A 26891-nucleotide genomic window follows, 5' to 3' on the forward strand; every position below is an offset into this window, starting at 1 on the left:
CACTTCATTAAAACTAGAGGAATAAACTCATTTTTTACATATTTCAAGAGCGAGCTACAAAAGGAGGACCAGGATAGGTGACCAATAGCTTGGTTAAAAGTTTATGTTTTAAGCAGCATCTTACAAGAGAGGTAGAGAAGTGGTTAAAAAAAGGGAGGGGGTTCTGGAGCTTAGGGCCACGGCAACCAAAAACACAGCCATCAAATGGTAAAGCAATTAAAATCAGGAATGTTCAAGAGGCCAGAATTTTAGTAGCACAGAAGTCTTGAAAGTTTACAAGCATGAAAGATGTTAAGGCAAGGTTGTTGTGAGATTTGAAAACAAGGATGATTTTAAAATAGAATTAAAATAAAAGTGAAGGTCAGCAAACATAGTTTGGTTTTTCTCCTCCTGGCTGGCAGGAGGAGAATTCTTTTAATTATGCACCATTGTTTAACTTTACAGGCAAAATTTAAGACGATTCATGTATTTCACTTTATTTGGATGGCACTCTATTCTAGAAATGTTACGTCGGCCTCTACAAGTAGTCTTGGTCATCCTTTGAGTGAAAATCAATGTGTATAAGCATCCCATGTGATTTAAGTAAAAATACTTAGAAACATTGCCCCTTTAAAAAATTTAGATCAGTAAAAATGATTTTTTGGTCAAGAGTTTTGCTCAACCTTTTTTTGCATACCAGGCCTTGTTTTGAGCTAAAAGCTAATGAAGAACAGAAGCATCAAAAAACTGAAGGCCTGATTCTCCCATACTGACGTGCACCTTTTTTGGTGCACGTGTTGGGGGAAATCACGTGTCAACCCTTTTGCAGGATTCGTGCATGCGTTCCTGACACAGCTGGAGACCACGTGTCTCCCACAGCTGGAGACCAGGTGCTCTCAGGACCACGCTGGAAACTGGTGGGAAGATAGGTAAATGATTTAAATCTGTTTCTAATCTATTTAAATGTTATTATTGGGACCGGCATGGAATTCTCGGGCCCGATTGCATCTCCCACCCCGTATTTCACTCTGGCAGGGTTTAGAGTAGCTTCCCACTTGCGGGGAACTAGCGGGAGACCCTGCTGGAGTGAAGGGGGACAATAGGGGCTCCCCCAGGGGGTGGGGGGTGGTACCCACTTGGGCATGGGTACCGTGGCAATGCCAGCATGTGCCTCTTGGCACTGCCTAAGGGGCAAAGTGCCCAGGCCCAGGGGAACACCTTGGCACTGTTCACCAGGCATCAGGCATTGCCAAAGGGGCAGGGTGATTGGTGGGGGTGGGAGGACCCACTCCCACACTGCTGATAGGATCGGTTGGGGCTGGCCTGGAAATAATGATATTCATGATTGTGCACTGTAGAGGTCACAGAGTGTGGGAGATTGGAGTCTGAACTTCCACCGAAAAAACAATCATGAATTACATCATTTTTCTCTCCAATTCGGCACTAGAATTTTTTTTGGGACAATCAGGTCCAATATGTCCCAGATTCAACAAGAATTAGATTTAGTACTGAATAGTTAGTCAGATTTAGTTAACCTATTGGTGTATGCACCATTACAGCATGATACGAAAGGAAGAGAAGGGGAACAGGTACTAAGATTCTAGATTTAAGGAATGTTGGAGGGAATCTTAAAAAAAATTCTAAGTGACAGGCTCAGATTGAAAGCTGGTGTGAAGCTCTCCAGCTGACCAGTTTTCTCTCAGATCTTCAGCCTCTTGGACTTAAAAAAAGAGTGGGTAAGGTTTACACTGACACTCAGGAGGGGCCTTATAGAAGTGGCAAGACCCACTCTACGGAGATCAGTGTGCCATCTTTAAAGGATGCCCCGATCAGAACAAAAAAGAAATCCTCTCTCCGTCTTGACAGAGGTATCACGCGCTCAAACCCCACCCTCCTGCCACAGTCATCTCTGGCATTTCCTTCCCCTTCCCCCATGACCAGTATCGCTGGCAATCCCCCTTTGCACCACCCCCTACCTCCACCAATGAACTCCAACTAGGCTCCAACCCTGGCATTGCACCTTAGCAAAATTTCTACTTGCCTAAAAGACCTGGCAACTGAAAAGGTAAGAAGGCTTACACAAATTAAAAAAGTAGCACTGATCCTGGCAAGTGGGAATGATATAAATAGGAGCAAAAGATGACAGAACAGATAATGGGTGGGATTCTCTCAAAGAAATTCTAACTGCCAAATTTGTATACAAACTGAAATAAATCCCACTGGTTTTTCTCAGCGAGATTTTCAAAATGAATCATCCACATTCTGTGCACTGCAGAATGCACTAGTACACATCTCATTAAAAATCAGGGAACAGGGCCTATTCCCAGTGGGGAGGCCAGCAGTATAGCACTAAGCAGGCCACTGCACATTCACCGATTGGTCATAGCGGAGATTGGTGCATGCACTACGGGTCTCCCGATCGCTGGCCAGCTCAACTGCTGGCCAGCCTGTGACTCTGCGTCGTTGGGTGTGACTCCGCCCACCACCCTATCACTGACTTCCTGGATGTGCCCATGCCGGCCTCGACCCACTGCCCAATGCCTAGAGGGCAATGCCAAAGAGCTCCCTGGGCACCGCCACTTTGCCCTTAGGGGAATGCTGGGGGCCAGGCTGACAATGCCCAAGGGGCATCCCCTTACCCCTGAGGAGCCTCTATGGCCTCGTTTCACTCCAGTGAGGTTCGGTAGCCAGCTCCCTGCTATTGGAGAGCTGTTGTAAACCCCGCTAGGGTGAAACACTCCTGAGGCAGGGGGAGGGGACAGAGAAGAGAGAACCTAGCTGGTCTGGGGACTGCAATCCTGGGCCCGCTAATGAAATGCAAATCCCCATTAACATAACTTAATGACATGGTGGCATCATGATTAGCACTGCTGCCCCTCAGTGCCAGGGATCCAGGTTCATTTCCGGCCTCAGGGCACTGTGAGGAGTTTGCACATTCTCCTTGTATCTGCGTAGGTTTCCTCCGGGTGCTCCACAATCCAAAGATATGCAGGTTAGGTCGATTGGCCACGTTAAATTTACCTTAATGTTAGGGGATTAGCAGGATACATATGAGCATATGGGACTACAGCCTGGGTGGGATTGTGGACTCGATGGGCTGAGTGGCCTCCTTCTGCACTGTGGGGTTCTATAATTTATTCAGTTCTGCGTGGATTTCCGCTACATAGCCTCTGCTTGAGTCTCCTGGCTGGGAGAATCTCCCTCAATATTGATAAAGAATTGAAAAGGGAGTATCGAAATTAACAAACGTTACAATTTCATTAGGAAAACAGGGCAGGGAGAAGCAATGTGGCATCTTTGAAGGCTGATGATGGTGATGTTGTCAATGAAAATAAATAATCTGCAGGTTGACTTCAGTATTTACATTAGTAGAAGTCAACATGTCAGTGATCACAAGGAAACTATTAGTGAATTGAGAGGCAGGAAAGAGGTTGGACTGTTTCCAAATCCCGAACCCACACTCTGGTGGATGGGAAACAGGTGCTGGCCTGGATTTTCACAGGGGGCAACCCACGACCCCGTGTACACACTGACCTGAAGACAGGCTTGCTGAACATGTAAGATTAGCAGAAGGGCTCTGAAAGCTGGAGGGCCAATCAGAGACCTTTAGCTTGAAAGGAGCAGTTGGGTATATTGGAAAACGGACCTTGCAGCCAAGTCCTGATGCGTGCAGGAATCTGGAAACCAAATGAAAAATCCCATTTGGCCTCTTTTAATTTACTTTAATAGATTCTTAATGAACGATACTAGATACCTAATAAACCTGATGGTCCTCCATCTCACCTCCACAAAAATGGCCTGGGGCTGGATGGAATTAGGGAAACGGCAAGCTGGCCAGTGGAGCTATTTTTAACGTCTGCCTGCCAGTCCAGCCCACGAATTCAATAAAATGACAGCGAGACAACATTAATGGAATAATTAATGATGCTAAAAATGACAAATCCTCAGGACTTGATGGCCTCAATCCCAGGGTTTTAAAAGAAGTGAGAACATTGCAAATGTCCTAATTATATCTTTAGAAGTTCTGTCCTGTTATTTTGAATTGGAAAATTACACATTTCACTCCACTATTTAAGAAAAGTGGCGAAGGAAAGTCAAGGGTTTACAAAACTGATCATTTAGTTTTTACTGTCAGCAAATTATTGGAATTGTAACAAAAATAGGGTGACTGAACATTTCAGAAATGTTCAGCTTATCAGAGAGCCCACATGGATTTGTAAAGGGTAGGCAAACCTGACTGGGCTGACAGTTTTTTGAAGAAGTTACTAAATAATACACAAGGAAATGTGTATGGGTATTATTTACAGGCACTTTCAGTCATTTGTAAGACTTCCACACAAAAGGCTAAATTGAATTGTGGTGGCGGCCCTAAATAATATAAAAATAAGTAATTATATTTAAAATTATTAAAACCCATTTAAATGAATCTCTCACCCTTTGTGGATGTGAACCTCCCGACATCACTGGCGAGGAATGGGGAAAATCATGGAATGCAATCTCTCCGGAGAGAATCGCAGTTCCGATTATGTCCGATTTTCAACTCATGTCACCATTCTGACGGCGAATGCAGGCTGAAAATTGCCTCCCTTGATTCTGAACAGGCTTGACAGAGTATATTGGAAGAGCTTGCCTCCTATTTCACCACATTCCTGACAGTAAGATACTTCCACTTCTGCATGAAGATACAAGCATGCAGATACTGGAAGAGAGAAGGTGTTAGGGTACCAGGGCAGAAACCCCAAAGTATGTCATAAAGCTCCACTAGACCCCAACAGTTTTTCTATTTTGGTATTAGTGTGAGGATTCTATTGACACATTTGGAAAATTTTATCAAAGCAAACTTTATTTAACAATATTGTTTAGCTATAACAAATTAATTGGTTTAACTTTAACCAACTGAAATACTTAAATATGGCAAGATACAATTCTTAACTCCTAATCTGTCTCTACTAGTTTCAATTCAAGCAATATTCCTTAGAGAGTAAAATTCCACTTCAAAATCAGTCAGCGACACCCAGGCTTACGTTCTTGTGCTTGATAACAGAGCCTTTTGAATACGGCGGAGAGAGAGAGCGCGCGGCGGAGAGAGAGAGCGCGCGGCGGAGAGAGAGAGCGCGCGGCGGAGAGAGAGAGAGCGCGGAGAGAGAGAGAGAGAGCGCGGAGAGAGAGAGAGAGAGCGCGGAGAGAGAGAGAGAGAGCGCGGAGAGAGAGAGAGAGCGCGCGGAGAGAGAGAGAGAGCGCGCGGAGAGAGAGAGAGGCGGAGAGAGAGAGAGGCGGAGAGAGAGAGAGAGGTAGAGAGAGAGAGAGAGAGGCGGAGAGAGAGGTAGAGAGAGAGAGAGGTAGAGAGAGAGAGAGGGGTAGAGAGAGAGAGAGGTAGAGAGAGAGAGGTAGAGAGAGAGAGAGAGGTAGAGAGAGAGAGAGGTAGAGAGAGAGGTAGAGAGAGAGAGAGGTAGAGAGAGAGGTAGAGAGAGAGAGAGGTAGAGAGAGAGGTGTAGAGAGAGAGAGAGGTGTAGAGAGAGAGAGAGGTAGAGAGAGAGAGAGAGAGGTAGAGAGAGAGAGAGGGGTAGAGAGAGAGAGAGGTAGAGAGAGAGAGAGAGGTAGAGAGAGAGAGAGGTAGAGAGAGAGAGAGAGAGAGAGAGGTAGAGAGAGAGAGAGGGAGAGGTAGAGAGAGAGAGAGAGGGAGAGGTAGAGAGAGAGAGAGAGAGGGAGAGGTAGAGAGAGAGAGAGAGAGGTAGAGAGAGAGAGAGAGAGAGAGGTAGAGAGAGAGAGAGGGAGAGGTAGAGAGAGAGAGAGAGAGAGAGAGGTAGAGAGAGAGAGAGAGAGAGAGAGAGAGAGAGAGAGAGAGAGAGAGAGAGAGAGAGTTAGCGAGACAGAGTGAGAGTTGGAGAGAGACTTGTCTGCTGATAGCCCCAAACAGCAGCTTCCAGAAAGAGACAGAGAGAAAGCGACATCACTTGTTTGTTTCTGGACCAAGCAGAAAACTGACTGTTTAAAATAAAAGAGAACTGCATGTTTTCCCTGTAAGCTTAGCTTCCCCATTTATACATGACCATATCTGTCAATCAACCTAATCAAAACCCTACTCTTGAAACCCCAGAGGGGAAAACCAAAATAAGCTAAAATGTATTAAATCAGATTAAAGCAAACACATCCCTCGCTCAGGTCAATCATTAGCCTTCATTCTCAGCATGCAAGCTGCCTGATACAGACAAATCATCACCGTGTTAAAACAGAGCTGAATTTTAAACATACCCCTTACAAGAAACATGATATAAATACATTTCTTAAAAGGTAAAATATCATCACACTGGTCCTGCATTTTGTTCCTGGCATTCATCAATAGTTCCCACTCTTTCTTCAAACATATAACTTTGGAAGACACCAATTGGAATACCCATAGGTGACAAAAGAATTCAAACAACTGACAGAACAACTAATGAAAGCCACATTGCTAGGAGCAGAAAATTAGGTTAAGTAAATGATCAAACTGTGGCAAACGAATTTCAGTATGGCCAAGTGGGAGGTCATTCGCTTTGGATCTAAAAAGGAGAGATCAGGCTACTTTCTAAATGGTGAAATGCTAGAAGTAGTATAGGTCTGAAGAGACTGAGGGATTCAGTTATACAGATCATCAAAAGATCAAAATGACTAATGGATTATTGGCCTTTCTATATGGATAATTAGATCAAAGGGGTCAAAAAGCACGCTACAGCTATACAAAGCCCTGATTAGACTCAAACTGAAGCAGGTGTCCAAAGAGAGGGCTTCAGTTACATTGAACATTCTGAAATGCTGGACTTTATATATGGAGGAATACAATATAAGAGGTTAAAAATCATGCTGCTGCTACACAAAGCCCTGATTAGATGACACCTGAAGCTCTGATCACCACCTATGAGGAAGAATACAATGGCTTTGAAAGGAATGCAGCCAGACTTTGTAGAGTGCTATTTGGTCTCCAATGGCTAAATAATAAGAACCAATTACATAAACATGGACTTTAAATCAACAGAATTTAGAATGTTTTTGGACAATTTGATCTGGGTTTTCAAGATACCAAGGGAAACTGAGGGGCTCTTTAGCTCAGTTGGCTAGGTGGCAAGAGCAATATTCAGAACAACGCCAGCTTTGGGTGAGGTAGATCAGGATCTGCCTCTTATCTGCTCCATGCATGGTGGTCCTCAAGCTACATAACAAATTCTCTCTCTCTCTCCAATAGAGAGATGCTCTTGTGGACTATGGCTGTAGACCTTCTTAACCAAGGGAAACTGATGGGTAGTAAGAAACTATTATCACTGATTGGAAACATAGCTTAGAAATTAAAGTGACAAAAATTAGAAATTACAGGAGTGAAGTTAGGAAACACTTTGACACACAAAGGGTAGTGGAAGTTTTGAACTCTCTTTTGTCAATGGTAAATTGTTAACTTGAAACCTGAAACTGACATGTTTTAACTAGAAGTATTAAGCGATACAGGGCAAAGGCAAGTATATGGAGTTAGGTTACATAATCTAGTCCAATGGCTGAACAGATTCAAGGGTAAGTGATCTACAGCTGTTACTATGGATGGAATGAACATTGATAGGGTCAAAGCCTTTCTCCTTTTAATATGCACTGCAAAAATTCAACTACTTACCAGCAGGACGCTTAGTCAAGGTCAGACAATCAGCATGGTACACCTTAGGACACCCTGGCTTCTTGCAGATTACTAACTGCCCACTGTCTCCACAGCGGAAACACTCTTCTTCATGTTCTCTTACTAGTTCAGACTGCTGTCTACGCTTCCTTGGAATAATGTGCCGCCTTTTTACCTTCTTTTCATCTGTTGAGCTTTGTATATTCTGTAGGTACAATGGAAGTGAAAGCAAAAACATTTGAATGAATTTCAAAAGAAATATCATAGATCAGACCAGGAATAATCCAGGTATCTGTGTGAAACATCTGCATTAATTTATTAGAAATCAGCTGGTCAAACTGATGTCATTGCAGAATCATATTTGTAACTCTGCCAGCTACTAGGCTTACAATTCAAAGACAGACTCATCCCTTGCATAGCCATTTCAGTCAGATATTTCCTCCCAATTCCCTTTTATTCTGCACAGTTAGGTGAGAGTTTTACACTCCTACAGAAGTGTAATGCCATGGTTACCTTTCCTGACACCTTCCCAGCTTCCAGCTCTGCAATGTCGCTGTTTTGAGTGGCAGAGAAGGTGTCAGCAACCCAACCTTTCCTGTGCCAATTGAGGCACTTAAATACCATTTTCCATCTCCAACACTATCTCATAGGCAGTAGGCTGAGGTCAGCAATTGGTTGGATATCCAGAAATTTACAAAGTAGTGCCTTCTTAACTGGCCTCCTGTTTCAAAAGGAGCCCCCATCAAGCTATAAGTACCCCTGCTTTTCCACTCCTCTCCTCTGCCTCTCTATCTCTGGCCAATCTTCTTTGCTTGGGCCTGGCAGCCTGGTTCCAATGATAGCTCCTCCTACAGCTGTGAAATCATTACTGGGTCAGAGGACTGAGCAAAATCAAACGTTACATCTCCTTCTGCATCTGACCACAGTTCTCACATGGAAGCAAAATCCTTAGTTTATTCTTGGCTAATAGGAAACAGAAATATTATTAATAAAAGCAATGCAGCACACAAAAATTTACCTCTGCTGAGCCACAGGACTAAAAAAAAGCAGGCATTACACCCACCTCTGCATCCAGCTATAGGCCCTGCACACTGGATGTAAAATCCAACACCTAGTTTATTCTTAACTAATAGGAAATGGTAGAGAGACTGTTAACAAAAGCAATGCAGCATATAAAAAATTACCATCACTGTTTCATGTCAGGGAATCAAGAAGCACGTTTGACCGGAAATTCAATTTTTTTGTAACAATAAGCATTCTTCTCACATATAAATGAAAATAATAAAATGGTAAAGATGAAAAATGCTCAAGTAAGTGTGGACACAAGTATTTATAATTTCTTAAAATTAATCTCTGATCCAAAAAAATTAACAGAGAAATATAAAAATTTATGGCAGAGGATGTACTGAGTCGGATGTTTGGCAGAAATTTGTTAACGTCAGCCATTTTTCAAAAAGGCTAAAATGCTTATATTTGTCAGATAAAAATTGATAATCATTTTTTGAATTCCTAGCGCGTGTTTGTATTTCTGTTGACGATGTGACTCTCCTGGTGACTTTCAAGGACCATTTCCAAAAATATGCTCCTTAAAATTAGATGAGTGACTGGTCCCTATTCTCATGGCATATTTAGTCTTTGGCAATTTCTTCAGGGTGGATTCCTTCTTATTTTGTTTCCGCACCAGCTTTTCACGAATATTAAATTCTCTTGCTGCAACACTGTTATTTGGCAGGTCAACAAATTTCATGACTTTTAGTTTGGAACCAGCTTTGTACCTCATTCTTTTTGCCACAGGACCTACTTTGTCACACACTGTTTGCTTTGTGTCAGTGTGTCATAAATCCCATACACTGACTTAAAAGGTGAGTGAAACAAGGATTTCTGAAATGAAAAATTGAGGCCACTAAAGTTCTTAGCACAAAAGGGTGGTGGGGTTGACTTATAAATTGAGGCTGGGCCTAAATATGAATTTTGGTGCCAAAAATTAGGGTTGTCTTATACATAGGTCGATTTATTTACTGTGATTTATAGTCCTTCATTAGCTATTACATGATAGCGCTTTCGTAAATACAATAAATACCATAAAGACGATAAAGACGAAAATGTTGTCTAATTTTTATTACAGTCTGTAGTGATGAAACATTCCCCATCAGTCATTTCTTTAGATCTTAGAAGTCTAATCTTGTCAAATAAATTCATTTTCATGCTAATTCATGTCATACGTTTCCGACCACAGATCGCACTGTAGATTCTCGAAGTGAAAAATTAATGTATGAATAATCAAGCAGATTTTAAAGTTAACATATATTGCAAAAAATCTAGTATAATAGAAACTGTTGCAATGCTATGGCTATTTTAAGAATAAGAGATGTCCTACCTTAGGAGGGACTCCGAGATAGCCACTGCAGTTTGGAGCCCCACATTTGCATATAGTCTTTCCAGTGCCCAAGCATTCCAGGTGGTAGTTAAATGTCAGTTCAGACCCTGCAAAAAGTATCAGTGTTATTAGGTTTGCACTTAGTCTTCCTGCGCAATAGTCTGAAATCATACCTAGACCCTATCTCTGAATTTCTAAATGTTACAAAGGAATTTTCAGACAAACACTAAAGTAGCTACGACATTACGGTTTTGTGTTTAATGTATTCAGCACCGCATTTCCTTCAAGCAAATGCACATTACAGGAACACGGGGCACCCCTGATTCTTGGGCTCTGCAACTTATCTCTATTAAAGTCAATGGGGGAGAATATTTATGGGTCCACAATCAGACATGCCCAAATACCCAATGTGCACTTCTAGTCACTTAAAGTGCTGTACTGGCTGCCCAAGACACAAAGCTGTACTTGTGTAGGTTTGTTTGCATTTTGCCCTTCTTAGTTTCAAGGCATTGTCTTTTAAAAATGCGAGTCTGAGACATCCTGACAATAATTATTTTGGTAAATTTCACATGCAATGATATTGTGCTGTTCCACCTGTTTAATGTTGTGACTAGGATACAAAGGTAGAACCCAGTACTCAATTAAATATTTTGATGTGTAACATCTGAGTGTATCTGGGGAGGGCATCCCAAAGATGCATTAGGAATCACCCCACCAACCTAGAAATTCCCAGCTAAGGATTTCACAGAAATTGCCCAGGAAGTTCAAGCTTGATTTAAACCTCAAACTTTGAATGGTTCTGATTGCTGCACAGCAATAGTCACTCAGAAAATGTTAGAAAAATTACAACCACTTCTCGCTTTTGGACAACTATTGCACTGACCCATCCTCACAGCCAGGGTAAGTCAACCCTTTCAGCTCACACTCTCGCAAGCCCCTCACATTCACAATCTACAGGGATCTCACACACCACTAGCACACTGGACCTTACCACTCGCTCTCCCTCACACACTGTCATCTCTATCTGGGCTCATATCCTATGTAGTTTGTTCCCTCATCCTGTACATGGTTACACTTTGCACGCACATAAGACTCCTGTCCTTATCATCTGCCATGGCATTCCTCCTGCTCACTCTCCGTATGAGGAGTGTGTAGTACATCTGGCCAGAGAGGATCAGGACTGTGCCTGTGCCAACAGTGAAATTGGTGGTGCACAACCAACTAAGGATCCTGCATCAGCTGGTCCCTCAGACACCAAGGCTGCAATATTATATCTCGGAGTCTAGCCGTGCACTAATTATCTCTATTCTCTTTCATTAGCACCAGAGTGCTCCATGGACACCAAGAGTCAGCCTCTCATCTCCAGCCCTAAAGACATCTCAGATGAGGATTTTGAGGACCCACTTGTGGAGGATTTGTCATAGCTTACCCACGCCCCTCACCAGCACACAGGCACAGATTATGGTGAGACCTAGATCTACAGCAGGCCCGGTGTCATAATCTGGTGAGCACAGCACAGAGTCTGGTCCATAGCAAGTAGAGTTGGGAATATCCAAGGTCACCGACGCTTGGAGGACTGCTGGAGGCTAGGATTCTACTGAGTCCCAGTCAGATGACAAACCCGTGAACTCAGTCTTAACACAAATGTTGGAGCAGCAGCAACAGACATGGGAATATCGGGCAGGGTTGTCACCACAGATTACAACATACAATGGAGGAGTCAGTCTGCGTTCAGTCTGATGTAATACCACTGGCATGCCACTGCACTGAGGTTAACACTGGGAGGAAGGCAGTGGCCCTGGAGACCATGGTCCAGGGCATTCCACCTGTGCTGCCTCAGATGTTGCAATCCATTCAGTGGGTATGCAAGATGGGTCAGGGCACCTCGATACTCCAAATATCCTTTCTCCTCAAGTATTCAGTTAAAGGCCCTCAGACACCCATATGGATGAAGATCAGCAGTTGGACACCCTGGGTCATCCAACCAGGTGGTTCTGGGAGTGTCCAGCTGATCCCAATCTCTGCCTGAGACTCCTTATCTTGAGCTCCTACTGAAAGTAGGCCTGGACCCTCCAAGTCTTGGCTCTCTAGTGGATGCCCACCAAAGTCATCACAGACAACAGAGTGTAGCAATCAGTAGGCTGCCTCCACTCTACTGTGGGTGTTGGGAAGGCACCAAGACATAGCAGTATCGTTAAGATGATCAAGAAATATTAGAAGCACAATGGTGGCACGAGTGTTCACATATCATTCCACCAATGTAAACAGAATTACACCCATTCCACATTTCCTCATATGTACGGTTTTTCTTTATGCTAAGTTGTATTGTGCTCAATCTGATGTCACACCATGTTCCTTCGCCTCACCCCCCATCCTATCGCAGATTTCACATCATGTATCTGATTGATGTTACGTGCAGCCATTACATCACAGTGTGTCTCTCTTCTCAGTTCATTACCTACATAAGTGATGCCTCACCCTTAATGTAAAGTGTGTTCATGAAAGGCATTTTGTCAACATACACTGCAGATTCAAGTGATGTTCATTTTTCGCTATATAAGATAGAGGCTCATGTAGTCTCCTGATTCATCTGCATTGTGGAAAGGTAAAGGTGTAGTGTGGAAGGAGAGATGAAGATATGTATGGAGAAGGATACCCTTTCCTTGAACTCTATTGCTCTTTGTCATCCATGAAGATTTTACTGCACTATCCCATGAGACCATCGAATGCTTGCTGTATACTGCCTGCTCCTCATCTACAAGCTGCAGATGTCTCCCCTGACAGCGATTGTATCATTTGCAGCTCAGTGGTACTCCAGAAATCATCACAACCTGATTGCTGTGTGTGATTTGATGACTACACCCTATGCCCACTATGCTGGGCAGTGGGCTGACATGCTTTCCCTGCCCCTGAACAAGAACAAGGACCACGTTTGGAAGCTCAGAAATGTAACCTGGATGACTTCTTCATTCTTCTAATTCTGGCTCCGACATGTATACCTTCTGTAAGGGAATCTTCCAATTCTGGCCTGACTTGCTTATGTCCTCTTCTGGCCCCAACTTGCTTATGTCTTTCTGAAGAGGTTCTCTCCCAATTCTGGGCCCAACCTGCTAATGTCCTTCTGCAAGAGATTCTCTCCCAATTCTCACCCCAACTTGCTTATGTCCTTCCGTAACAGCTTATCTTCCAATTCTGGCTCCAACCAGCTTATGTCCTTCTGTAAGAGATGATCTCCCAATTCTGGTCGAAAGGATGCTTCCCCATCACCATTCCTTGTTATGTGTCTGAGTGCAACCTTCCCCAGTCAAGCCTTGCCCTCCAGCCCTTTTACTTGCCTCTGTTGTCTCCACCCCCACCTATCAGTCGGGTTCTTATTTGGCAGCACATTACTTATGATCTTACTGCTGATCTGGGTGAAGCTTTGTCTCTATAAACTGCTCCTCCCCTTGAAAATGAAGTGATGTTGCCTGTGGGGCTAGCATGAAGTCTGAAGTGCTGTGCAATGTAAGGTAGGCAAAGACCAAACCTCGAATTCAGAAGTGAAGTGCAGGTCACCAGGTGCACATAGCCAGTCTAATTAGACACCAGCATGGGGTCTTGATTCTGGTGAGTTGCCTTGATAATGAGCATTCATGATATCCTAATGCATAGAAAGAGTGTTCTTGACATGGCCTGGCAAGAAATGAACTCTGCCATTGAGGGCAGGAATGGACAATCGCAACCTGTTTTTACACATTTGGGAAACAGATCTTTTGCTCCTGCAATATTTTTCCACAAATACACTTGCTGCGTGTGAGACCAGATTATCCTGACCTAGGAATGGAATGGCAGCCTAATGCAATTGGCACTTCACTGGAAGTTATGGGCTATTATTATGTTGGAGTCTTACAGTATCACTCCAAGAATCAGTCACTATATGCCATAAAAAGGACTGAAAGCTGCAGCTCCTAATCCATTTAGAAACATATTTTTCATTTGATCCTTATAACTAAGTCGCTGATTTGTTATTGAGTGCTAATTTTAACTGTTAATTTTACATTCAAATTGTTATTAATTGCGAGAAAGTGAAGACTTTGAAGTAAGCATGTTTAGAAAGACCAAATTGTGATCTGCAATTTTGTAAATTCCCTGGATGAAAGTTTAAAAGCTGTGCAATGGAAAAGATGACAGTGCATAAAACAGGGAGGTCATAGTGAATGCAGAACTAAAACATGGTACATACAACTTCAGTGTTGTAATTAGTCTTCAGTCATTATGTTGTCTACTTAGTTGTGTCAAGGCAAGATTTTGCTTTTTAAGTTGCAGATATGGAAAACAAACATGTTTCAAAATATGTAGAAAGTAACACAAGGGTTTGGTAAGAAACACAGCCTACCATCTGCTTGATGGATGAGTGCAAGGTGAACTGACTTATTTTGGTGCATATTAAATTTCAAGATACAGATCCCTTGGCCAGAATCTTGTGGAGGCAAGATTGGTTGCTGAGAGTGCTGCTGATAAAGTCCAAATAAAATGAAAGTGTTGGGCTGCCCATCACTGTGTTCTCACCTCACCATTTTCTGGGCTTGCAGGGGGACTGGCCAAACTATGGAGCTGACTTGGTAGTTAGGCTGAATCTTTGCACACTATTTCAGTTTTCCTTAGGGTGACTGAGGCTCAAGCAGCGTGCATGGCCTGCAAGTACACAAAAGGCAAATGCACGCTAGGACCACCCAGCAGTTTTAATCTTACAAGAGTCTGTGGATGTCCCTACAGCACATGGATCACAACAGTCAAGAAAGCAGCTCACTACCTACGTTGAGCATTGAATCTTTTTCAAGTGGAGCAAACTGTGGCATTTATGTGAGAGCACTTTTCCCTCAGTCCAACTTGCTGTCTAGAAAATTGTTTACTATAACAATTAAAATGAAATGTAAATTTAATAGCTTCTCAGCTAACGCTCCAATCCTCACTCCACTACTGATACATCTAATTTGGGAAATCTATTCATGTTGAACATTCTTTATATTGCAAATTAATCAACGATTACATTGGTTTGGGACCCTACTTTTGGTTTATCACCTGCATCTATCTAATTGGATGGTCATCCCATTAATATACATCTTAAGTGCCTGATCTTTTAAGCAATTTCTTACCAACAGCAATGTCACAAAGGGCAAAGAGTCCAACTCGAGTGTCTCCATTCACTGTCCATTTTTGTGTTTCACAGTTTGGTTTACAACTGTGATTCATGAAGCGTGAATAATTTCCTTTTGGACCTGCATCAATAATCCGGTCCTGTCAATAATAAAATTTACAGTTAAACTGACATTCACTTTTTGAGGCACAGAAATTCATAAAGTCATTGAATTTAAACATTTGCATAATCTGCAAAGCAGATAAAAGTACATGTGGTTATCAAAATAATCTTTCAGGAAAATAAAACATCCCAGTATGAATGATTTTGCAGAAGCTTATGAATTAACTATGTATTGCCATTGTTCCAAGATTTTTGCACTAAAAATTATGAATTAAGACTACATGTATTCCTCCTCCACCGTCACCCAAACCACGTTCGAAGCATGTTCTAAAAGCACACTTTCATTTTTCTAGTTGTAAATTAGGGACCTTTCTTGAATAGTGCTGCCTTCACTTCTGGACAAGCGTGCTTACTGAGCATGCTCAGTCTTTTAAAATAACAAGCTGTCTGCTTCCCTCCTCACCCTCCCCTTGTTATTTCCCTCTTCGAATCCTCCTCTTCACTGCCTCTCTCAGTTGCTTCTTCCCTGTCTGATCTTCCCACTCATAGGGCGGGATTTTCCAGCCACTCGCTCCAAAACCAGAAAATTCTGCCTGAGGTCAATTAACTCTTGCACGGTCGTATCCCACCTGCTACAATTCCTGTGGCAGGAAGGATAATAACATTCATATATTGTCTCTCTAGTTCACCATTTTGCTCTGACCCTCCCACTCATCACTTCTATCTTCTCCTCACTGTTTCTCTCCTGACCTTTCCATTTGCTGACTCTTCTGCACGCTGTCTTCTTCCCCAACCAGCACTCCTGCTCATTGCTTCCCTCTCCTAACCCTCTTAAAAATCTCTTGGTGCCTTGAACCTAACAAGTGCAAAAATTCTCTCACTAATCCTTACTAACTTAGCAACTGAAATTGAAAATTCTTAATAACTTACTATTTCTACTTACCTCCAAATTTCTGTTTCCTGCCTCTTTTCCCGCACACCATTTATTTGCTGCTTCCCTCCCTGACCTTCACACTTGCTACCTCTCCCACCTGTCATTTCCCTCCACCTGCCCTACTCCCTCCTAATTGCAATCACTTCCCCCACTCCCCTTGCTTATAGTGAAGATTTTGGAGAGGGAAGCAGTGAAGGAAAGGGATGGGGTAGGAGAAGAAAGCAGTGTGCAGGACGGTCAGGATAGAAAGGCAGCAAGTGGAAGGATCTCGGAGCTGGAAGCAGCAAACTTGAGGATCAGATGTGGGAAAAGTGACAAATGGGAGAGTCAGGGAGAGGAAGCAGCAAGTGGGAAGGTTATGGGAATGGGAAATGACAAGGAGGGTTGGGGAAAGAAACAGTGAGTGGTAGGGTCAGACCAGGAAGTGGTGAGCGGGAAAAGAGATGCACTGGAGGCAGGAAGCAGCAACTTGGGGATAAGTAGAAATAGTAAGTTATTAGGAGTTTTCAATTTGAGTTACTAAACTAGTAAGCATTAGTGAGAGGATTTTTGCACTTGTTAGGTTCAAGGGCACCAATAATTTTTAAAGTAAAAATTCCAGGTCAGGATTGTAACCTACACTTATCACATGTTTTCTTACAGGAAAGTGATTTTCCTTCAGCATGTTTTTGTTCAGCGTTTTGCTTTTTTAGGAACACATTAGGAATACTTAACAAGGGATATACTTGTTAACTTCGAATAGACATATTATCAGAAAATCTTAGTAATATTTGCATACCCATGGAAATACAATAATGGAGAACTAGTTGTACCCAAATTTAGTTCAGGTCTAAGTAACAGATGAACAATCTAGGAAGTAAACTGATTAAATTGAAAATAACGTTTCACAGGTTTATCATCTTTTGGTGGTTAATCAGTTGATAATTAATCTTACATAAAGAATATTCAAATGGCAAGAGGCGCTAACAAATATCAAATATAGTAATAAAGCAGAAAAATGCACTGAAAATAAGAAACAGAGACACAATGAAAAAAGACTGGCAAGTCACCAAATCACGTTCACTTGTTTGATTTTGGCAGACCAAAAATATATCCCATTTCTAAGGATGTTGTGCACCATTGCTCTATGTTGATTTTGGAAAGGTTTGGTCTCTGAGATGAGGAATATTTGTACTGGGGAAATGAAACACCTTTCATTTGAGACATGGAAGATCCTTTCATGGAGGCACCAAATACAGGTATAGCAGTTATATGCTAAGCCATAGTCTTTCTGAGATTATCCATTAGTTGCGAGTTAGAAGCAATTTTGTACTATAGGGCAATGCCAGTAGGAATTCCAAAGAGACTCTCAAAATTTACATGAAAGAAACCCTTAGAGCCAGCAGACAGAGGAGATGTTCATCTCAGCAGTCCAGGCTGGAGTGAACCGTATTTTCCAAAGACCAACAACTCACTCATCACCCATTTTCACTCAACTCAATTACTGACTGGCAATACAGATTTTGAGCAATCGTTTGATCATTGATCAGTTGTTGTGCAGGTTTGACTCACACATTATTTACTAATTTATATTTAGTTCCACAGGTTTTGTTGATTTGAAGTTGTTACCTTGTCAAGAGTAAGCATGTAGAAGTTGCTGATATCGTGTTCCTGCGCATATTTGATTCGAGCATAACACTCCTCCTCATCTATCACCTCACCCACATACTCATTCACAAATTGTCCCTATAATAAAGGCACAGGTTCAGTAATGTAAAAATGGATACAGCAGATAACAAAATATTATTGTGTTAGTTTTTGAGGACTTTTCATTTTAGTTAGTTCCTAACCACTTTTAACAGTTAGTGTTAAATTACTCAAAACAATGTTTTCAGTCTACTGCAATTATCAAAGTGATAGCAATTTTATTAACCAAATAACTCTTTCAATCATATTGCTAATGAGAAGAAATAAATCAAGAATTATGAGACATTTCATTTGACAAACACATTTGGCAAGTTTCACATTCTAACCACGCAGTGCCTCCTTATTTCTGTTCTGGGATTTATTGGTAACTATTTCTAGCTCCTAGCTTTGGATCCATCCACAAATGGAATATTCTCTCCACATCTATTAAGTCTGATATAAGTCTTCTCTTTTCTAAAGAAAAAAGTCCCAATCTATTCAATCTATCTCAGTGGTAACAACTGAGTAATACTTCATACTTCTATTCCCATTGCGAAGGATTTCATCAACGAAGCACAGGTAATGTCTGCATCTCAGTTGTGGGTAACAGCCCGGTTTTTCCCTGAATGAGAAGACAGTGCTATGCTTTCTGATGGCTTTCAATATTTAGAAACAAATGTAGGCATATTTCTCACCTTCTTAATATTGTATTTAGCAAGTAAACCCCAGCCTCGCCCTGCAGTTTTCAAAATTTCCACTTCAGGATATTGCCGCTTGGTGAAGCACTGGTTCTGGCATTTTTCTCCTGCAGGACAGACACTTGGATGGCACTCATACATTAACATCCTGTTCAGACATTCAGAATCTACCCCACAAGGATTCTCATCAGTTGGCTTACAATTACATCGTGGAATCTCAGATGGATCAGCAGTGAAGATCTGAGCCTTACCCACGGCTTTGTTTACCTTGATAGAAAAACAGTTGGTTAAACCTCACAATTAGTCATTACATAATGATCTTTCGACAATTCATAATAAAACTGCATTTGTTAATTAAACTGTAGCATATACAGTTGTACAGCATATATAGCAAAAGTTAAGAGAATTTTCTTTGCAAGAGGTCCAATCTACACTTTGAAATAGGATATTGCAAAATCAAAATACTGAAAATCTGAAATAAAAACAGAAAATTAAGGAAAATGCATTAGGTCAGGTAGGATTTGTAGAGTCATAAACAAGAGCTGACATTTTAGGATAACCTTTTACCAGAACTGGGAAAAAATTAAAAAGGTTTAAATCAAGTACAGAGGTAGGGAAAGGGGGAAGGAATAAAAGAATGGGGGGGGGGGGGGGGGGGGTGTGGGGGCGCAAACAGTCTCTGACATCCAGGAGAGTGTGAATGGCAAAATTGGTACAAGAAGATGGGAAATAAAGAAACAATCTATCTAGAGGAGGTGTTTTGAAAAATTGAAGTATCGTTATCTACATTTGTCACCCAAAAACAAATAAAATGAAGCACAGGGTGCAATCTGAAATAGTTGAACTTAATATTCAGATCAAAAGGCTGCAAAGTCCCCAATTGAAAGATGACAGGCTGATTTTTCAGGGCCTTCCCACCGATGGTGACTCCCTGTGGCAGGTTTCCTGGTGGCAATGCTGTGAACAATACAATAGGCCACAGACATTGGGGGCCAGAATGTCTCACTGCCGGCCAATGGCAAGCCAGCTTTGGAAAACACATTATGGGGTGGGAGAGAGCTAAAGTGTTGTTTCACGAGCTTACCAAGTGCTTCAGTGGAGTAGTGAAGAAGGTCAAGAACAGAGAGGTCAGAGTAGGGGTGGAGTGAAGAATTAAAATGACAGGCGAATTATATCTAGGGGTCAGGCTTGCAACCACAATAGAGTTGTTCTTCAGAGAGTTGTGAATGTAGCTCTGTCCATCATGCAAACCAACCTCCCAACCATTGTGGTAAAAGCAAAGGATTCGGCTTCATACCTTTACGTCCTCATCTAAATGAATTTTGGGTTTGACATGATGCTGAACTCTTCTTCCACCACCTTCATCACCGTGCTCACTTCTTTGGACAGGAATCCTCCCCTGTTCAGCAGATCCTTTCACCTATCTCCAGCATCCCCTCTCCACCCGAACGCCTCCCTCATACCTGTTCTTGATCTTTTCATCAAGAATAGCCAGTGTGACATCGGCTGTCTCAATTTTTCCACTCCTCTCAGCACTCTAACTTGTCTCTTTCTGAACTTGCTGCACTTCGCTCTCTTAGGACCAACTCTGACCTTGTCATCATACCTGCCGACTAGGGCGGTGCTGTTGTCTGGCATGCGGACCTCTACCTTGCAGCGGTTGAGTGCCAACTCTTGGACACTTACTCCTATCTCCTCCGGGACCATAACCCAACCACCGAACATCAAGCCACTGTTTTCAGGACCGCATTTGCTCCAGAGATCTTCCCTTCACAGCATCCAACCTCATGATCTCCCAACACCAGACAGCCCGTTTCTACCTTCTTCCCAAAATCCACAAACAGGACTGCCCTAGTTGGCCATTGTGTCAGCCTATTCCTGCCCACTGAACTCATTTTCTCCTATCATGATTCCATTCTCTCTCCCTTCCAGCCTACATCCGTGATTCCTCCAATGCCCTACATCATATCAATGACTTCCAGTTCCCTGACTGAAACCGCCCCCTCCTCACCATGAACGTCTCCATTCTCCACTAGAATGGTTTCAAAGCTCTTTGCTTTTTCCTCAAACACAGATCTGAATAATCCCATCTACCATCTCCTACGCCTGGCTGAACTGGTTCTCACACTCAACAATTTCTCCTTTAACCCATCTTACTTCGTCCAAATAAAAGGTGTGGCTATGGCCACCTCATAGGTCCCAGTTATGCCTGTCTCTTTATGGGTTATGTTGCAATCCTACTCAGGTCCCCTCCCACAATTCCTCTTTCCGTACTTTGAGGACTATTTTGGTGCTGCTTCATGCTCTCGCCTGGAGCTGGAAAAACTTGTCAATTTTGCTTCCAATTTCCACTCCTTTATTACCTTCACATGGTGCATCTCTGAGACTTTGCTTCCTTTCTTTGACCTCTGTTTCCATTTCTGGTGGTAAACTGTCACCAGTATCCACTACAAGCCCACCAACTCCCACAACTACCTTGACTACAATTCTTCACACCCCACATCCTGTAAGGACTCCATCCCATTCTCTCAGTTCTTTTGCTTCTGCCGCATCTGTTCTGTCCAAAATAGCGCTGTTGATGCGTCTTCTTCCTCAATCGTGGTTTCCACTCACTGTGGTTGACAGGGTTCTCAACCGTGTCCAACCCGTCCCCTGAGCTACTGCTCTCACCCACTCTCCTTCCTCCCAGGACCAGGATAGAGTCCTCCTTGTCCTCACTTTTCACCCCAACAGTCTCTGCATTCAAAGGATCAACCTCTGCCATTTCCACCAACTCCAGCATGATGCCACTACTCAACATCCCCCCCCCCCTTCAGCTTTCCACAGGGGGCATTCTCTTGGGGGTACATTGGTCCACTTTTCCATCACACGCAACACCTCATCCTCTGTCCACGGCACCTTCCCATGCAATCATAGGAAGTGCAACGCCTACCCCTTTACCTCCTCACAGGTCCTAAACACCCCTTTCAGGTGAAGCAGCGCTTCACATGCACCTCCTTCAATCTGGTCTATTGTATTCGCTGCTCCCAAAGTGGTCTACTCTATATTGGAGAGACCAAACGCAGACTGGGTGACCACTTTGCTGAACACCTTCATCCACCTGCAAGCAGGACCCAGATCTACCTGTTGCTTGCCACTTCAACATACAACTCTATTCTCCTGTCCTTGGCCTTTTGCAATGTTCTAGCGAACCCCAATGCAAACTGGAGGAACAGCACTTCATCTTCCAATGGGACACTTTATATCCTGCTGAATTGAACATTGAGTTCAACAACTTCAGAACATGAACACTCTCCTCCACCTTCCATTTACTTTATTTCATTTTGTTTCATTCGTTCATCCATTTTATCATCCTTCTTTCTCACTTCCATTTTTCTACTTCTCCATTCCAGCTCTCCTTTTTGACCCACCACCCCTCACTCCTTCAGGGGAACGGGCATAGTTCCCAGGCAGTCCCCATACCGTCTATACCTCTGTTCTGCCATTCACACATTCTGGTCACTTGGTAGACGCTTTTAGTATCTCCCCAGCCTTCCGCATCCTCATTTACATTCTCTTTGTCCATTCCAACACCTTCTCCCCTTCCCCAACCAATAGTATAAATCTCTGCTGATTTTCTTTGCTCTTAGCTCTGACGAAGGGTTTTCTGGACTTGAAACCTTGGCTCTATTCTCTCCCCACAGATGCTGTCAGGCCTGCTGAGATTTTCCAGCATTTTCTGTTTTTGTCCCATCCACTGATTTTGTCTACACTTTCTGCTGTCTTGGGAAAGCAGCCAGCATAGTTCAGGACTTCAAACACCCTGGATATATCTCTTGCACCTTCTTTTGTCAGGAAACAGACATAAAAGTCTGAAAACATGTACCAACAGTATCAAGAACAGCTTCTTCCCTGCTGTCATGAGATTTTTGAATGGTCCGATCTATCATATGTTAAGCTGATCTTTCTTGTCACCCTACTTGTAGCCGCAACACTATATTCTGTATCATATCCTTTTCCCCTATGTACTTCATGAAAGTGTATTTTGCCTGTATAGCATGCAAGAAACAATACTTTTCACTGTATCCCAGTACATGTGTTAATAAATCAAGTCAGAGTGCGGTTCATCATCCTGTACATATTACGAGCTGCATAGCATTTTGCAATCTGCATACATGGTGCAATCTGCTCAGTGTATTCTGGGAGAAGCCATCAATCTATACCTTGATGTGTTTGTATGGTGGTGGTTTTTTTTCATTCCGTTTGTCCTCCTGTGCCTGTCTTGTCTCTCTTTGGGTTTTCAGCTCCTCAAACCTTTCTGCAGCTTCCTGTAGTGCTGTAGAGACAGCCAATGTGAAATACCAGATGTACTAGTGCAGTTACAAAAACATAAGTGAAGTTTATAACTTCATCCCAACATCACAGGACAGTTACGGGCAGTACAGTGGCACAGTGATTAGCGCTGCTGCCTCAGCGCCTGGGGCATGGGTCACTGTCTGTGTGGAGTTTGTACGTTCTCCCTGTGTCGCAACGGTTTCCTCCGGGTGCTCTGGTTTCCTCCCACAGTTCGAAAGACATGGTGATTAGGTGCATTGGCCATGCTAAATTCTGTGGCAACTAAGGGATTTTCACAGTAACTTCACTGCACTGCTGATGCACGCCTACTTGTGACACTAATAAATAAACTTTAAACATATAATACGAACTTCAGCAGGATTGATCTTTAAAAACTTTTCAAAAAAAGAATTGTTTCACACTGATGCTGATTAAGTCAGTTAGTATCATCAAAATAGGAAAGATGCTTGCTTACTGCAGAAATTTTAAAAAAAGGTTTTTTCTAAACATTTCTTTCATCCTGCAAATGCAAAGCATCTTCCACATATCACTAGGATAAGCTCATATTACAAGTGGCAAGACTGAGAGCAATAACTTTTCAAAACATCTGAATGTTGATTTTCAAGGCTGAGACGAACGTACTTTTGGTCTCAAGGAATCAGGAAGCAGGCGGAAAAGTGGAGTTGAGGCAGCAGAACTACTATGATCATATTGATGGGTGAGGAATCTTGACGATCTGTATGGTCAACTGCTGATCATACTGATTTCTTATGCTCTTATAATCCTCAGTTACTATAATTTGCCTTAGTTTCATATTCCCAGAAAATTCTGCTTTTATGACATTACCTTTTTTAAAGATGGAGTTAAGGCCTTTGCATTTTTTGTCTTTACTCCCTTTGTCCCCTTCCATGTATGAGAACACACGTGCCTGATAAGTCCAGAAGTAGTCATTGGAGCCAAAAAATCGGACAGGGAACTCGCCAATTTCATGTTTCATTTTCTGAATATTTGTAGGAACATTTTTGGGATGACAGACCTCAGCAGGCCACCACCTGATAGGAAATAAAAAGCATAAAATGCACTGGAATTCTAGAAAACATTTAAGTTTCATGTCATAACTAAAAGCTATTCTGGCCCCAGACACTCAATATCCTAAGAATGTGAATTACAGCATGTACCCTAAAAGTGGAGTTTTATTGTGCAAGTGAGTTTTGATAGTGTAGTGTATCTATATGTCATATACGTTCCCATATATTTCCATAGCATTTATGTTGTTTGGCATAGTAAGAAAATGAAAGGAAGCATATATATTGCTAGTAACTCGTGGAAACTGGAGAATCTATTGTATCTATTTAACTGTATTAATTAATGTACTTCAGGTGTGTTATTAAGAAAGAATCCCCAAGCTCTGCTTCTTGAGATTGGGCTCAAAAAGGACGCTGTCTTTAGTAATGAGTTCCCCAAGACAGAAATGGGTGGAGATGATCAGGGCAGGGCAAGCCAAATTTATAATTTGGCACATGGCTTGTCAGGGCTGGAAAATGCATAACAACTTCGTCAGGCCAACCCAATCTTCCAAGGATGTAAATTGCTCAGCACATCTGCTGCTTCGAATTACTTCTACCGTGCTATGTTAATAGGTACTTCAACAACTTGCCATCAAACCCCACGATTAACTTTATGCATTGTGAGCAAATGACTGACTAACGTAATTGATGTCAGGACAATAGAGTGCCTCTGAAAAAAATGGACAATGGGACAAGCTGTAGTATATCAAGTGACTCACTGATGGTCATCTTTGTAAAGCATAAACTTTGCAGGCACTGTTTTGGAGATAATTGGAGGTAAAAAAAGACCTTGGTCTATATTCTTTATTATGGAGCATTGGAAGATAAGTGTATTGCACATCTCACCATCTTGGGTTGATCCTGTTTCTTGTCTTCTTCCTCCAAATAACAGTTACAGAAAATTTCCCAACATGAATCTCATTACGGGGTGGGGTTTTCCCACTGGCAAGATCTTTTGGTCTTGCTGAAGTCAAAAGACTTTTGGCACGTTTGCTGCATCCACTGCAGTGAGACCCACTGTTTTAGGGTCCAAAAAAACCCAGCCATATTTCCTGTGTCAAAGAGTGGGAAGGAAAATGGCAATCCCACAATATTGGTACATGAATAGATGATCATCTGTGAAATAAGTTTATTGCAATCAAAGGCACAAAGTATCTCGTGTTTTTTTAAATCATTCTAGTATTGAGGCTTGGAAGCATGTGCTTAATGGATAAGAATATAATCAGATGAAAACATGACTGTAGACAACTGAGGCAAATAATGCGAAATTGAATGCTACCACATTATTTCATCTATTTCAGTTTATGACGTTTCCATTGATGCAGAATCTGATGTCAGAAAATTATGCAGTGCTTCAATTCTCATCCTCAATAGTAGAACATGAAAATCCAACACTGCAGTACGTAATTTTTTTTCACTAGTAAAAGTTGAGAAGAGATACAATTTGAAATGTGAGAGGAATGGAAGTGTGGATGTATTCAGGTTAGTTAAAGTGGACAATGAACACACAATTCAAATCAATGAGGCTAAAATTAAAATCTCCAAGATAAAGTTCATAATTTTTCTATTGCACAAAGTTTTGAGTCAATAGAATTGACTCCTAACTAACACAGCTATTAGTGTGTCATCTGAGAACAGAGATCAGTTTAGTACTGGAATTGAGTGTTGCAATGTTTAAATATGCAAGACAGATGATCAAAGTGCGTGGGACATTATACTTCTTGAGATGAAGGCTGTTAGGATCCCCAAGGAGACTGATAATTTTAAAGATAAATTCCCAGTGACGAACACAATAGAATTGCATGACAAAATTTCAAATTTTAAGATTTTTACTGTAGCAAACACACTAAATTCAACTAAGATTAATACAACTTCGTAAACAACTAATCCAGTAAATTTAAAAAAAAAAGGAATTCCCAGTAATCTCTTAACAAAACCAAAAATCCCATACTACATTTATAGGATAAGGCTCATTCTCAACTGAGAAAGCCTTCTGTATGAAGTCCCAACGTTCCCAGTGATTCAAAAGGCTCTTTTCTCCCTGCTCTGCAGTACTGAATTTTCCAGTGTTCTTCTAAGTCCCCTGCACTCAATCCTCTGACCATACTTGAATGGATTTCCGGCAGCAAAGATTTCACTGTAGCTTCTTGGTCTTTAATTCACCATAACAAGCTTTGATTCATCTTGCAGGGGTTACATCTTCACCAGCGCTCTTCCGAATAATTAACCTAAAAATAATTCTGCCTGGCATTGCAGCACCGATTATAGGTTTTTCCTCTCTAGGTCTAACCGCTTTTGAGAGCGGATTGCCACACGCATCGATGCGCAGAATGAACCAGTAAAATCGCGAGAGCCGAGAAATCAGGATCACGCTTGATTTCTTGCCTCGCGATCTTACGATAGCTGGATTTCCAGCAAGGTTAGCCTCTCGCTGGAAATGGGCAAGGGGTTGAATAAATTACATGAATTTATTGAAATGCTAATTTAAATGGCATTGGCAAGCCTGGCACTGAATTGCCAGGTTCACTTACCTTTATGGCCTCGCCGGGAGGTTCTCTCCAGCAAGAGAAACACCTGCTCCCCATGAATGGGGAACAGTTGTATTGGCCTTGCCGGTAGAATCGGAGGCCATTGAGGCCCTCCCTCAGAGGCCAAGGTTAAGGAGTGGTGCCCCTTGGGCAGTGCCAGCCTGGCACCTTGTCACTGCAACTCTCCCATTTTCACGCTAGCTGGACACTTCGAATCATTCCTGTAAAATTCCTCCTTGAGAGTTTTAAGAGACAAGACAAACTGCCTTTGTAAAAGTGTTCAAGTGTTAAATTTAACTTTCAATAGGACTTGGCATGGGCTCTTATTCCCCTGACAACTTAGTCAAATGGACATGGTGTTAAGCAGCATTCAGTATAATTTCATAACATCCCCCATTACAGGAAATTCTGTTTTGCAATAAATTAGAAGAGACTTTTTAAAACACATATGAAT

At 42.1% G+C, this 26891-nt stretch overlaps 1 protein-coding gene across 4 annotated transcripts in view; it reads right to left on the bottom strand.

Moving 5' to 3' along the window:
- LOC145351919 (uncharacterized) overlaps window positions 1-26891 on the bottom strand; it is a 180784-nt gene that overhangs the window by 25439 nt on the left and 128454 nt on the right. For all 4 annotated transcript variants that reach the window (XR_013888472.1, XR_013888473.1, XM_080201707.1 and 1 more), the window contains exons 17-23: window positions 23689-23894; window positions 22731-22843; window positions 18526-18795; window positions 17774-17890; window positions 15128-15269; window positions 9993-10099; window positions 7616-7820 (exon numbers count right to left, since the gene is read on the bottom strand). Coding sequence is in view for 2 of the 4 variants with exons in the window: in XM_080201707.1 (XP_080057833.1) it covers window positions 7616-7820; window positions 9993-10099; window positions 15128-15269; window positions 17774-17890; window positions 18526-18795; window positions 22731-22843; window positions 23689-23894 (1160 nt within the window). In the remaining 2 variants the exon portion in view is untranslated. The remainder of the gene's footprint in view (window positions 1-7615; window positions 7821-9992; window positions 10100-15127; window positions 15270-17773; window positions 17891-18525; window positions 18796-22730; window positions 22844-23688; window positions 23895-26891) is intronic.

Source organism: Carcharhinus amblyrhynchos, chromosome 13 (genome assembly GCF_965287045.1).
Source record: "Carcharhinus amblyrhynchos chromosome 13, sCarAmb.v2.hapA, whole genome shotgun sequence".
NCBI classification, from domain to species: domain Eukaryota; kingdom Metazoa; phylum Chordata; class Chondrichthyes; order Carcharhiniformes; family Carcharhinidae; genus Carcharhinus; species Carcharhinus amblyrhynchos.